Source organism: Protopterus annectens, chromosome 7.part0 (assembly GCF_019279795.1).
Source record: "Protopterus annectens isolate FY-2018-M chromosome 7.part0, PAN1.0, whole genome shotgun sequence".
In the NCBI taxonomy this organism is placed as follows: Eukaryota; Metazoa; Chordata; order Ceratodontiformes; family Protopteridae; genus Protopterus; species Protopterus annectens.
This window is the reverse complement of record NC_056739.1, coordinates 360,975,539-360,989,074: the sequence shown is the minus strand read 5'-3', so window position 1 is coordinate 360,989,074 and position 13,536 is coordinate 360,975,539. Positions and strand designations below refer to the sequence as shown.

At 34.7% G+C, this 13,536-nt stretch overlaps 1 protein-coding gene across 2 annotated transcripts in view; it reads left to right on the top strand.

The window, feature by feature from the left end:
* The window catches only part of LOC122806466 (opticin-like), a 264,467-nt gene that overhangs the window by 193,676 nt on the left and 57,255 nt on the right, over positions 1 to 13,536 (top strand). For both annotated transcript variants that reach the window (XM_044076931.1, XM_044076932.1), the window contains one exon: positions 12,983 to 13,185. In XM_044076931.1, the coding sequence (XP_043932866.1) occupies positions 12,983 to 13,185 (203 nt within the window). The remainder of the gene's footprint in view (positions 1 to 12,982; positions 13,186 to 13,536) is intronic.

The following is a 13,536-nucleotide window of genomic DNA, read 5'->3' as shown; positions in this document are numbered from 1 at the left end:
ATTCTGTAACACCTTAGAGATATAAAGAACAAGAAAGATACGAACACCTTAGCAAAACATGTAGAAGAAGCAAATATAAAACGCATTTTTAATTTTATGGTTCTAGAAGTAATAAATAAAAGTAATAGAGGGTGAGACACAAAGAATAGAGTAGAAGAAGCAGAACAAAAGTGGATTTTATTACTTCAAGCAGACAGACCCCCTGGGTTGAATAATGCTGTTTCGTTGAAATCTTTTTTTTAACTAGACCACTTAAGCATTAATTACTTATTTGACCATACCATACAGTATATGTAATATATATTCTTGTAATTTTTGCATGAATTGCGATGTATATGTATTTTTAATTGTTACTAAGTTTAAAGTAGATGGTTACACTATGTAATTGTAGCATAAAATATTAATTAGATGATGTCATAGTAGAATGTGATTCTATTGGATGAGCTAGATTTTAAATAATAATGTTTTAACTGTTTTGATGAGTCTGAAGAAGCGATCAGTTGTTTTAGATCGTGATAGCGCTTACTCTTGTTTTAATAAAGAGAATTTGTTGGAAGTGGAAGTGGAAGTGGATTTATATCTGGATACCTAGATATTTGGATTTATAACCTGGATTTTTCAGCCGTGGTCTACCTGTTGTTTTTTTTCTGTTTACAGTGCAAGTAGGAGCTGCCTTGCCAGAAAGTATGTAATGAGCAGTTGTGCCACTCAGGGATCTGTGCTGGGACCCTTCGTTTCTGGTATGTTCTTCTAGATAATAAATCAGAGAGCCAAGACCTCTGGCTAATAGAGTTTGCAGATGACTGCAAACTGGGAATTGTTATTATTTCACGCTATGATATCCTAACTCTCTAGAGTGAACTCTCCCTAGTAAACTCTGGGTGTACTAAAAATGTAGTATTATAAATTTGGTAGAGAGCCTCTCCCCTGATTATATTATATAAACAACATTCCACTACAAAATGAAAATGTAGTCTGGGACCTAGGTACTTGGATTGAATGTGAAAATGATTGTCAGAATTCATGTTTATTTGGTCCAGCTAATTGGAAAAGGGATATCATCAAGTTCTAAAGAAATAATCACTCCCTTATACTTAGCATTGGTTAGGAGACTTAATGGGTACAATGCCCCGTTTGGGCTGTGTTGCTCGTCCTTCTCTTAAATAGATGGCAAGCAAGTGAGGTATTTTGTTTAGATGATTTAATACATAGAAACACATCAGGATAGATGGCAGCATCATAAAATACAAACAAAGTGGTTAACAGACAGAATTATATACATACATCCCTATTTCTCAAAAGCAAACTACAAAATGACAGTCAGGCTAGCATGTGCTCAGTATGTCTACACTTGTGCAAGCCCTTGGATAGCTTCTTAAAGGTACATACACACACATTGATCTACATCCTCCCTCTTAAAAAGATTGCCCTTTGTCAAAACAATCTTAGAGTTAAACATCCATTACTATAGACATTAGAAGCAAAACACAATGTTCATGTCCAGATTGCTTTGTATCTGCTACAAGGTTTAGAGATGTGACCATATCTTGCTCATAACAATCTGGACCAAATTTAGCAACAGGGATAGGCGTCAGTGCACAACTCATACCGGGCACTTCTGGATTCATCACAGGAATGGGAATGTCCTCTGGAACTTCCTCTATAATTGGAGCATCGGACAACACACTCCGAGATAAAGAGTCTATGGTATAGGCTCAGATACCAGTTTCAAATATTTTCAATTCCAGCTAAAGTCTGTTTCCTGTGATTCCACAATGTATGATCTTGGCTCTGGGCAAATAGTCTTCACAACACCTATCTGATCATAACCTTTGGACATTTGCATACTTACCACTTCTCCTTCTCATAATGGATTGAGAGGTTTGCTGGTTTTTATCATAGTAGGCCTTCTGGGTTAAATGTTTCTTCAACAGATTGGTTTTTCATTGCTCTTTTGTTCTTGACACATGGAACCAACAAATGACTAATCAATGGCAATGTGGTTTTGGTTTTTCTCAACAGAAGTCTTTGAACAGGTGAACCAAGATGTTTATCATGATGAACATTTCTGAGAATCAAGAGATTCAGGAAAACATTACTATTACCCCATTTTGCACTTTGAACTGCATGTTCTGCCAAGCTGTTTGACTGCAGGTACTCAGGGCTATGTGCAACATCAGTAAAGTCCAATTCTTCAGCAAGTATTTTGAATTGTTGGCTTGTAAACTGTGAGCCATTGTCAGAAATAACTTTGTGCGGACTACCATGTACTACAAACTGATGCTTCATCTTTGCAATGACAGTACTGGATGCTAGGTTAGGCAGTAGGTCAATCTCAAACCAATTGGGATAACAGTCTACCAAAACCAAATAATGTTCACCATTCTACTCGAAGATAGTGGTGGCTACTGTTGACCATGGTAGTTCTGGAATCTGATTTAGGTGAAGTGGTTCCTTCTGTTGAAGTGGCTTAGTACTATAACACAGGGAACAAGATGAAAGTTCTCTCTCAATCTCTTCTGACATGGAAAGCCAAAATACTAGTCGTCTTATCCTTCTTTTGGTAGAGTCGGCTGCTGGGTGACCACGATACAAGATAATAATGTACTCTTGTTGCAAAGACTTTGGAACAATTACTTTCGGACATTTCATAAGGATACCATTGTCAGACAAAATCTCATCTCTATATGGAAAATAAGGTTGCACTTCTTAATGTAAAATGGATTGCTTTGATGGCCTTCCTTGATTGATAAAATGGTTGAACCTCTGTAAAACTGGATCTGTGGCTGTGTGATCTCTCAACACATCAAGATATGTGGAAGAAAAATTTCTCACTTTCATGGCTTCAGAATCAATGTTCTTATTCTCATGTTGTTCTGTGATGTTTCTGTGTGATCTGGATAATATATCAGTAAGATAAAGAAGTTTCCCTTTCTTGTAGACAAGATTGAAATTATACTTTTCAATCTCAGCATCATATGTTGCAGTCTGTCTGGAGCTGAATGCATAGGCTTTCTCAAGATAGTGACTAGCGCTTGGTGGTCTGTTTCGATCTGGATAGGTCTACCATAAAGATAATCATGGAACTTCGAAAATGCAAACACAATCACCAAAAGCTCTTTCTCAATCTGGGCATACTACAATTCGGTTTGGGTAAGAGTTCTCGATGCATAGGCAACAGGTTGATCCTCTTGTAGAATGACTGCACCAAGACCATATTTGGAAGAATCACAGGACAGTGTTACTGGTTTGTGAATATCATATCTGAGAATTAGTGGACTAGCAATTCTCTGTTTCAGGACATCAAATGCTCTCTAGTGATGTTCTAACCAAGACCATGATACATCTTTATGTGTCAGCTCTTTAAGTGGTGCTGAAAGTTGGCTCAAGTCTGAAATAAACTTGCCTAGATAGTTAACCATGCCAAGAAAACATTGCAGGGCTTGAACATTGTCTGGAGCTGGCATCTCGAGAATGGCTGTTTGCTTAGTAGAGTCTGGTCATAGGCCTGGACTAGTAAATAAATGACCAACATAAGTAACTTCTTGTAGCCTGAATTTGCATTTCTGTGGATTGAGCTTAAAATTCACTTGACGTGCCCTTTCTAGAACTTTTCTGAGGTTTCTTTCATGCTCTGCTTCACCATTGCCTCCTACTAGTATGTTGTCTACTACAATAGCACAAGGATACCCAGAAAAAAAGTTGCTCCATTGCACGTTGAAAAACTTCACTTGCAGAATTTATCCCAAATGTTATTCTCAACAATCTTTACATTCAAAATGGAGTACTGAAAGTCCAAAGCAAATTCTTCTGATGGCCAATAAAGACTGGAAAATAAATCAACTTTAGCATATAAAAACTTTATTCCACTGCTTTCGTCTAAAACAGACTTCTTCAGAAAAACTGTTCAACCACTTATAAACAACTTAAATACTTTTCAAGAGAGCTCATTAAAACCAATTAGTTCATAATTAAAGTCAATTAAGCTATTAAAGACATATTCACAAATTCTTACTTAAAAAACAATGTGAATAATATTAAATACCAAATGCACATAACAACTTTCAAATACTTCACTTGATCTACTAAAACATTAAAAAATATATACATAAATACATTTATTTATATAGGTGTATGTATAAATCAGCCCTTTTTTTACTTTTAATTTGCTATATTTCAAAAAACATTTTATATTAACTGCTTCATTAAGGACGGGTTTTCTATATGCCCCTAATTTAACCTGCCAAATGGTTTCCCTTTGCTCTAAATCATTTAAAAAATACTTACCTCTATGGTCAGGTTTTACAACCTCTAGTATGGAAAATAAAAATGTTTTATATTTCTTTCACTCCTCAGTATGCTTAAACAAAGCATTGTTAATATCTTTCTTCTTTATACTGTAAAAATGTTCCCTCATATGCTCCATTAAAGTGAGTGTAGTCATCCCTACATAGAATGCTTCACATCCACTACAAAGTCCGATGTAAACTACCCCCCTAGTTTTACATGTTAAATAGCCTGGAACATTAAAAGTATGATCCACATGGGTTAACACAACATATGGTCCCTCAAAAATGTATCTACAAAAATTGCATTGCCCACACTAAAACATCCCAATTTTTTGGTTCAAATATGACTGACCCCCCCCATTAGTAACATCACCAATGAAGGAAACAGATGGACTTTTAACTACTTCAATATTTATAACTTTAGTTCAGTGCAATTAGAAGAAGGACATTTTAGTTTACTTTCCAAAGGTTTAAAATTTATTCCAAGCACTAAAGGAAACGTGGTGAAAACACTGTTGGATCTAAAAATATTTTTAAGGAAAGTTAATTTTAAAACCCTGTTTCGCAATCACGTAAAGGAGAATGAACCCTCTTTAAGGCGTAAATCTACTTATAACCCTCCCTTACACCCTCAATTAAAAAACCTAGAAAGATTAATTGAGAAAGAAATTAGGAAAGTTGATCTTAAAAGGGTGTCATATGATAACAACTTAAATCAAAAAGAAAAAGAAATTTTGAATAGTTTAAAGGCAGACAGAAACATAAGGGTTATGAAGCCGGATAAAGGGGGAGGAATTGTGATTATGGAAAGTATAGAATATGATACTAGGATGTACAAACTTTTGTGGGATGAGAATAAATATGAGCCTGTGTCAAAAAATGAGATAAACATAGCTTATAATAGAATTGACACAAATCTGTATGATATGATGGTGGAAGGACTAATTGACTTAGAGACCTATATTTTTTTAAAAGTGGATAAGTCTAAGGTACCTGCCATCTTTGGGATCCCCAAAATACACAAAAATGAAAGTGATCCCCCTTTGAGACCAATAGTGGCAGCTAATGGGTCTAAAACTAATTCTTTAGCCAAGTTTGTAGATACTAAAACTAAAAATATTTGGCTACATAAAGTACATATTTTAAAAGACTCATGGGACCTATTACACACCATGGGAGACACGATTGAAATTGAGGGGCTCATATTTGTTACTATAGACGTAATAGACCTTTTTCCATCTATTCCCCATGAGGAAGGACTAGAGATGTTTGAGGAAGTAATTTTTGAAAATATGAACATAACCCATAACGACAAGATAGTAAGTAAATGGTTAATGGAATTGATTTTGTACAACAATTTTTTATTTTTTTATGGGGAATTTTTTAGACAGATCCAAGGAGTGGCAATGGGCGCGGCATGCGCCCCCACATATGATGTGGAGCGTTCTTTTATCTGTGCCAGTTTGTTTTATGTGCGTTTTGGAACTTTATACAATAAATTTGTGGTAAGCCAACAAACTTTCCTGGATTTCCACACCTTTTGGATTTTTTAGTTGTGTGGCGCCTTCTACTACTTGGTTTGGAGTTTTTCACCATCAAAGTAATGTTATCAGTGGGAATGTTCTTAACATTTAAATCAACCACAGTAGCTTGTTCATCATCGGAACTAAACATCACTTCACTGGTAACCCCCTGCTTATTAAACAAAGCCTTCACAGTCTTTTGTATATCAGACAAACATGATAGCAAAACATGTAAGAGTCCATTTTCACCCACGAAAGGTGTAGACTGCAGGGTCAAATCCAACAATGGATCATTTTCCATCTTGACCATCGGACACCACGAACAATAGTAAACCAAGAACAAAAAAACATAGACCAATGCAAAAACACACCAAAAAATCCAAAGCAAAGGCTTCTTCAAATAGGAGGGTAATCCCTGTACTACAGGGTTTAACACAGAATCTATAACCAAGGCTATTCCCTCGGTTACTGAATGAGGTGAAGAAACAATTGATCTAAATGGAAGGTCTGCAATACTCTTATGAACTTTTGGGATGCAGAAGAGTGTCCCAACCCTTGGCTTCTCAACAAGGCAAAAAGAATCCATCTTAATATCCATTAATTGACTCATTAAATCATCATATAAAAATGAATGAATGTATTGAAAGCTGTTAAAAATATCTCTGACATTTACTACTGAATATTCGTCTGTATTGTTAAGCAGTCTTAACATAGCTACTTTATAATGTTTAACAGTCATAACTAATATGTTCCCTCCTTTATCACTTTTCATGTACCTTAAATCATGTCTGTTCATTGATTCAATTAAGGCTTTATGTTTCAAGGACGTTAAATTATCATACCAACCTCTGTTTTTAGTACATTTGTTAATATCCAGTAAATACACCTCCTCAGACACCTTAATAGTTTGATGCAAAACTGGTGTGTAACTAGAAGGTTTGAGGAAACGACAAGTGTTATGTTCAACATGTTTGAACAAATATTCTAAGTTCAGTCTACGAGTGTATTGTTTAAAGTCATCAACTGTCCAACTGTAATCTGCTTTTTTAGTAGGCACAAAATTAAACCCATATTTCAAAACTTGTATCTGGTTGTCGTTTAAAACAGCACCAAATAAGTTAATAATGTTAAAATTGTCATTGAACTCTCTTACTGTTCGTCATTTGATGATTCCGACAAAATCTAGCATCTCATTCTTGTCGCTCGAGTCCTGACATTCTTGCTCTCCTTCTTGGATAAAAAAGTTTTCGGATGCATTCCTGTAATGGTTCCTACATGGCCTATCATATTAGTAGTGAGTTCATTAGTAGCAGAAACTTCCTCATCCACTACTTCATTCTCCATCTCAGAAGGGTGGTTATGGTTTTCTCTGCCCTAAAAAAAATCATCAGTACAGCATAAGGTTGTGATTGGTTACCAGGTTCAGGAGCCTAACGCGCCTTTTTAAAGGAACTCTTGTGAAGCTTTCTTGTTATTGTTGTAGCCAGTACAAGATGATTTAATGTTCTTGTTTTTTGCATCTGGAACAAAATTAATAAAAGCAGACCCATTTTCATAGGTTGTGACATCCCTCAGTAATTTATTGTGTTTGATCAATAACCTCGTTCTCATGCACCTCCACCTCCTTCAGAACCTGTTCATAAATGCTGTATGGATCAAAATCATCTGCCAGCAAACTCACTTCTTCATCAATCTTTAGTATTTCTTGCTTCAAAGAGGTTAACCTCTTATAATTGTTGTCAATAAATAATTTTAATAATTGTAGACCAGCATTATTAAAAAAATGTGTCAGTTCTTCAAAGAAGGGGTCTGAAAGGGTGATACCATTAGGGCATTTGAAAAACCTTAGACCTTTTGGTACTATTTGCAACTCAATGCACCTTCGAAAGTATCTCATTTCTAAATCAAGGGACCAATACTTTTTTAACATCTTACATAAATTGTCACCTTTTTTGTGAAATTCTTCAGTCTTAGCTTTGGTGATTTTATAGTCTGCTTTAAGAAACAGATCGTACCTGTTGTCCAAAATGGAACGAATGTTGTACCGCAGTGGTTTCATAGAAGTCACTGTTGAAGTTCTGTTATCAGTGGGAATGTTCTTAACATTTAAATCAACCACAGTAGCTTGTTCATCATTGGAAGTAAACACCACTTCACTGGTAACCCCCTGCTTATTAACTAAAGCCTTCAAAGTCTTCTGTATATCAGACAAAGATGATAACAAAACATGTAAGAGTCCATTTTCATCCACTGAAGGTGTAGAATGCAGGGTTAAATCCAATGCAAAAACACACCAAAAAATCCAAAGCAAAGGCTTCCGATGGTCAATAAGGACAGGAAAATGAATCAACTTTAGCATATAAAAACTTTATTCTACGCTTTCGTCTAAAACAGACTTCTTCAGAAAACTATTGAACCACTAATGAACAACTTAAATACTTTTCAAGAGAGCTCATTAAAACCAATTAGTTTATAATTAAAGTCAATTAAGCTATTAAAGACAAATTCTTACTTATAAAACAATGGGAATAATATTAAATACCCAAACTACTTCACTTGATATACTAAAACACTAAAAAAAAATATATAAATACATATATTTATATATGTGTATGTATAAAATGGGTCTACTTTATAACAGCGAATGATCAAAAGATCGAACACTGTTATAGCAACCCCTTAAAGTCGAAAACTACAAAGAGTGAACAACCAGAACAGCGATTTCTTTCCCAGGGAAAGAAATCACTTGGCCAGCAGTCCTGGTTGTACTATTTCCTCCACTGTAGTGCGATCTCGGAGTTGGTATATTTAAGTAGGGGGGATATGGGAGCACAGCCCCCCCCACTTAAAGTAGTGTTTAGTGTATTTTATTATTTTTTTTTTTTTGGGAACAGTGATTTCTTTCCCTGAGAAAGAAATTGCTGTTCTGGTTGTTCGCTCATTTTAGTTTTCAACTTTAAAGGGTCGATATAACAGCATTCAATCTATTGATAGTTCACTGTTATAATATAGACCCTATAAATCACCCTTTTAAACTTTTTTAACTTTTAATTTCCTATATTTCAAAAAACATTTTATATTATCTGCTTCATTAAGGCCAGGTTTCCTAGCTGCCTCTAATTTAACCCGCAAAAGGGTTTCCCTTTGTTCTAAATAATTTTTAAAATACCCACATATAGGGTCAGGTTTTACAATCTCTAGTATGGAAAATATTTTTTTTTTTATATTTCTTACACTCTTCGGTATGCTTAAACAAAGCATTGTTAACATCTTTCTTCTTTATACTGCAAAATGTTCCCTTTTACGCTCCATTAAAGTGTGTGTAGTCATCTCTACATAGAATGCTTCACATCCACTACAAAGTCCGATGTAAACTACCCATTAGTTTTACATGTTAAATAGCCTGGAACCCTAAAAGTGCAATCCACATGGGGTAACATAATGTACGGTCCCTCAAAAACGTATCTACAAAAATCATTTGGCAGATTAAATTAGGGCAGAGAGGAAACCTGGCCTTAATGAAGCAGTTAATATAAAATGTTTTTTGAAATACAGGAAATTAAAAGTTAAAAAAGTTTGAAAGGGCTGATTTCTACATATACATATATAAATATATGTATTTATTTATAGATATATTTTTTAGTGTTTTATTATATCAAGTGAAGTATTTGAAGGTTATGTGCATTTGGTATTTAATATTATTCCCATTGTTTTTAAGTAAGAATTTGTGAATATGTCTTTAATAGCTTAATTGACTTTATTTATAAACTAATTGGCTTTAATGAGCTCTCTTGAAAAGTATTTAAGTTGTTCATTAGTGATTCGATAGCTTTTCTGAAGATGTCTGTTTTAGACGAAAGTGTGGAATGAAGTTTTTATACACTAAAGTTGATTCATTTTCCAGTCTTTATTGACCATTGGAAGCCTTTGCTTTGGATTTTTTTGGTGTGTTTTTGCATTGGTCTATATTTTTTTGTTCTTGGTTTACTATTGTTCGTGGTGTCCAATGGCTGAGATGGAAAGTGATCCATTATTGGATTTGACCCTGCATTCTATACCTTCCGTCTGTGAAAATGGACTCTTACATGTTTTGTTATCATCTTTGTCTGATATACAAAAGACTTTGAAGGCTTTGGTTAATAAGCAGGGAGTTACCAGTGAAGTGGTGTTTAGTTCCGATGATGAACAAACTACTGTGGTTGATTTAAATGTTAAGAACACTCCCACTGATAACAGAACTTCGACGGTGACTTCTATGAAACCACTGCGGTACAACAACATTCATTACATTTTGGACAACAGTTATGATCTGTTTCTTAAAGCAGACTATAAAATCACCAAAGCTAAGACTGAAGAATTTCACAACAAATGTGACAATTCATGTAAGATGTTAAAAAAGTATCGGTACCTTGATTTGGAGATGAGATACTTTTGAAGGTGCATTGAGTTTCATACAGTACTGAAAGATCTAAGGTTTTTCAAATGACCTAATGGTATCACCCTTTCAGACCACTTCTTTGAAGAACTGATACCATTTTTTAATAATGCTGGTCTACAATTATTAAAACTACTGACTGACAACAATTAAAAGAAGTTATCCGCTTTGAAGGAAGAAATACTAAAGATTGATGAAGAAGTGAGTTTGCTGGCAGATGATTTTGATCCAGGCAGCATTTATGAACAGGTTCTGAAGGAGGTGGAGGTGCATGAGAACGAGGTTATTGATCGAAAACACAATAAATTACTGAGGGATGTCACCACCTATGAAAATGGGTGAGCTTTTATTAATTTTGTTCCAGATGCAAAAAACAAGAACATTAAATCATCAGGTACTGGCAACAACAATAACAGGAAAGTTCATGTTACTCAAAAAGAGTTCCTTGAATAAGGCACGTTGGGCTCCTGAACCTGGCAACCAATCACAACCTTCTAATCTACTGATGAAATTTTTTAGGGTGGAGAAAATTCTAACCGCCCATTCTGAGATGGAGAATGAAGTAGTGGATGAAGAGGTTTCTGCTACTAATGAACTCACTACTAATATGGTAGGCCATGCAGGGAACATTACAGGAACGCGTCCAAAAACTTTTTTATCCAAGAAGAAGAGCAAGAATCTCAGGACTCGAATGACAAGGACGAGAGGCCAGACTTCATTGGAATCATCAAACGATGAACAGTAAGAGAGTTCAATGACAATTTTAATATTATTAACTTATCTGGTGCTGTTTTAAATGACAACCAGATACACGTTTTGAAATATGGTTTAATTTTGTGCCTACTAAAAAAGCAGATTACAGTCGGACAGTTGTTGACTTTAAACAATACACTCATAGACTGAATGTTGAACATAACACTTGTTTCCACAAACCTTCTAGTTACACACCGGTTTTGCATCAAACTATTAAGGTGTTTGAGGAGGTGTGTTTACTGGATATTAAAAATCACTTGGACAAATGTACTAAAAACAGAGGTTGGTATGATAATTTAACATCCTCTGAACGTAAAGCTTTAATTGAAGTAATGAACAGACATGATTTAAGGTACATGAAAAGAGATAAAGGAGGGAACATAGTATTTATGACTGTTGAACAGTATAATGTAGCTATTTTAAGACTGCTTAACAATACAGACGAATATTCAGTAGTAAATGTCAAACATATTTTTAACAGCTTTTAATACATTCATTCATTTTTATATGATGCTTTAATAAGTCAGTTAATGGATATTAAGATGTATAATTTTTGTCTTGTTGAGAAGCCAAGGGTTGGGACACTCTTCGGCATCTCAAATGTTCATAAGAGTATGACAGACTCTCCATTTAGACCAATTGTTTCTTCACCTCATTCAGTAACCGAGGGAATAGTCTTGTTCATAGATTCTGTGTTGAACCCAGTAGTATAGGGATTACCCTCCTATTTGAAAGATTCTTGGGATTTGCTGGATAAGCTGAGACAGTTTTTTTCACATTTTGCATTTTGCAAGAACCAGCATATAATTGTGACTACTGATGTAGTGTCTTTATTCATTAGCATTCTATACCAGCAAGTTGTGGAGGCTGTGAGGGAGTATCTGCTGAATAACAGTAGTATGGGACAACATAAAGTTAATTTTGTATGTAGTTTAATAGAAATTGTTTTGGAACATAATTTTTTTTTACATTTAATGGTCAGTTTTATAAACAATGAAAAGGGGTTGCGATGGGTTCATCAGCTGCACCAGCTTATGAGAATACTGTAATAGCTTTTTGTGAATCGACGATTCTTACTGAATTAAAACAGGAATATAAAATATTATTTTATGCTAGATTTGTAGATAATTTGATTTTTATTATGGAGGGTGATGATTGTATTGTTGAACAGTTTCTGAAAGACCTTAATATCAGGTCTGGATTCTTGCAATTTGTAAAAGGGGAAGTGGGTGTAAGGTTAATTTTTTGGACGTATGTCTGGAGTGGAATGATATGACTATGTTATTTCACAATAAAATACACAGACAGGAAACTTTAACTAATGGATATTTGCATTATAAGAGCAGTCATCCTTCTTTTATGAAGAAGAATATTCCAAAGGGACAATACATACAGCTTGTCATATGACAACTTCCTCTGTAGATTTACAGCAAGAGTTTAAAAGAATTACTCATATGTTCTTGGATAGGTGGTATGATACGGAATATCTTTATGCTCTCAAAGCTAATATTTTGGATTGGAGAGAAACATTATATCCTCCTATACTAAAACTTCCATTTGTTAGTAACAAAATGAAGGTATCAGATGATAGTTATACATCCAGTACTGTCTGTATCTTAGACATGACACTAGATAGTATTTGTATTATGGGGCATTATTCAGTTGAACTGGAAAATTCTGGAGGGTAACATTGATTTAATTAAAGTATTGGGGTGTAAACCAGATTTTGTGTATAGGAACAATAATAATATTAAAACTTGTTAGAAAAAAGATCTGATGAGGTAGGTCAGTCATATTTGAACCAAAAAATTGGGATGTTTAAGTGTGGGCAATGCAATTTTTGTAGATACGTTTTTGAGGGACCATATGTTATATTACTAAATAAAGACATTAGTATAAATAAAGTTACAGACCAGCATCAGTGTGTTTTTGTTATTATATCGTTGTTTCAGAGTCAGTGTGTCTTTCTATCTACATTTCAGATAAGTTAAAGAAGGTTGACCTTACCAGCTGCTCCCTTTCATGGATTGATGAGGATGCATTCAGGACCCTGCCTGCTCTGGAAGAGCTCATTGTGGCAGAAAACTTGCTAACTGCCCTGCCTGAGTTACCTACCAGTATGGTCCGTATTGATGCTCGACTCAACAAGCTCAGAAGTATAGGGATAAAACAGGAAGCTTTCAAAGTAAGTATTACCTATGCCATCATCTCTTTCTAAAGAATGCCATTTTAATAAGTTATTGCTTTTCTGTTTGTATATTTATAAATAATGTAGAGGACATGCATCTGTTTTAAATTTATACTACCTCTCATGTCAGTCTTTTTTTTCCAGGAATGTGTGAAATTTTCGAGTCCCATATTCAGTCTGTATACTGTAGACCAAACTGTATTTCTCTACCTTAGGCACTGAAAAGACTTTAATAAAATTCCTTCTTCCTTTGAAAGATAGTTAAGAGGCGATGACATGATGTGCAATGATAAATTTAAATGCATGTACTTTAAAAGGGGCTGCAGTAACACAGTGTTAAAGAAGCCT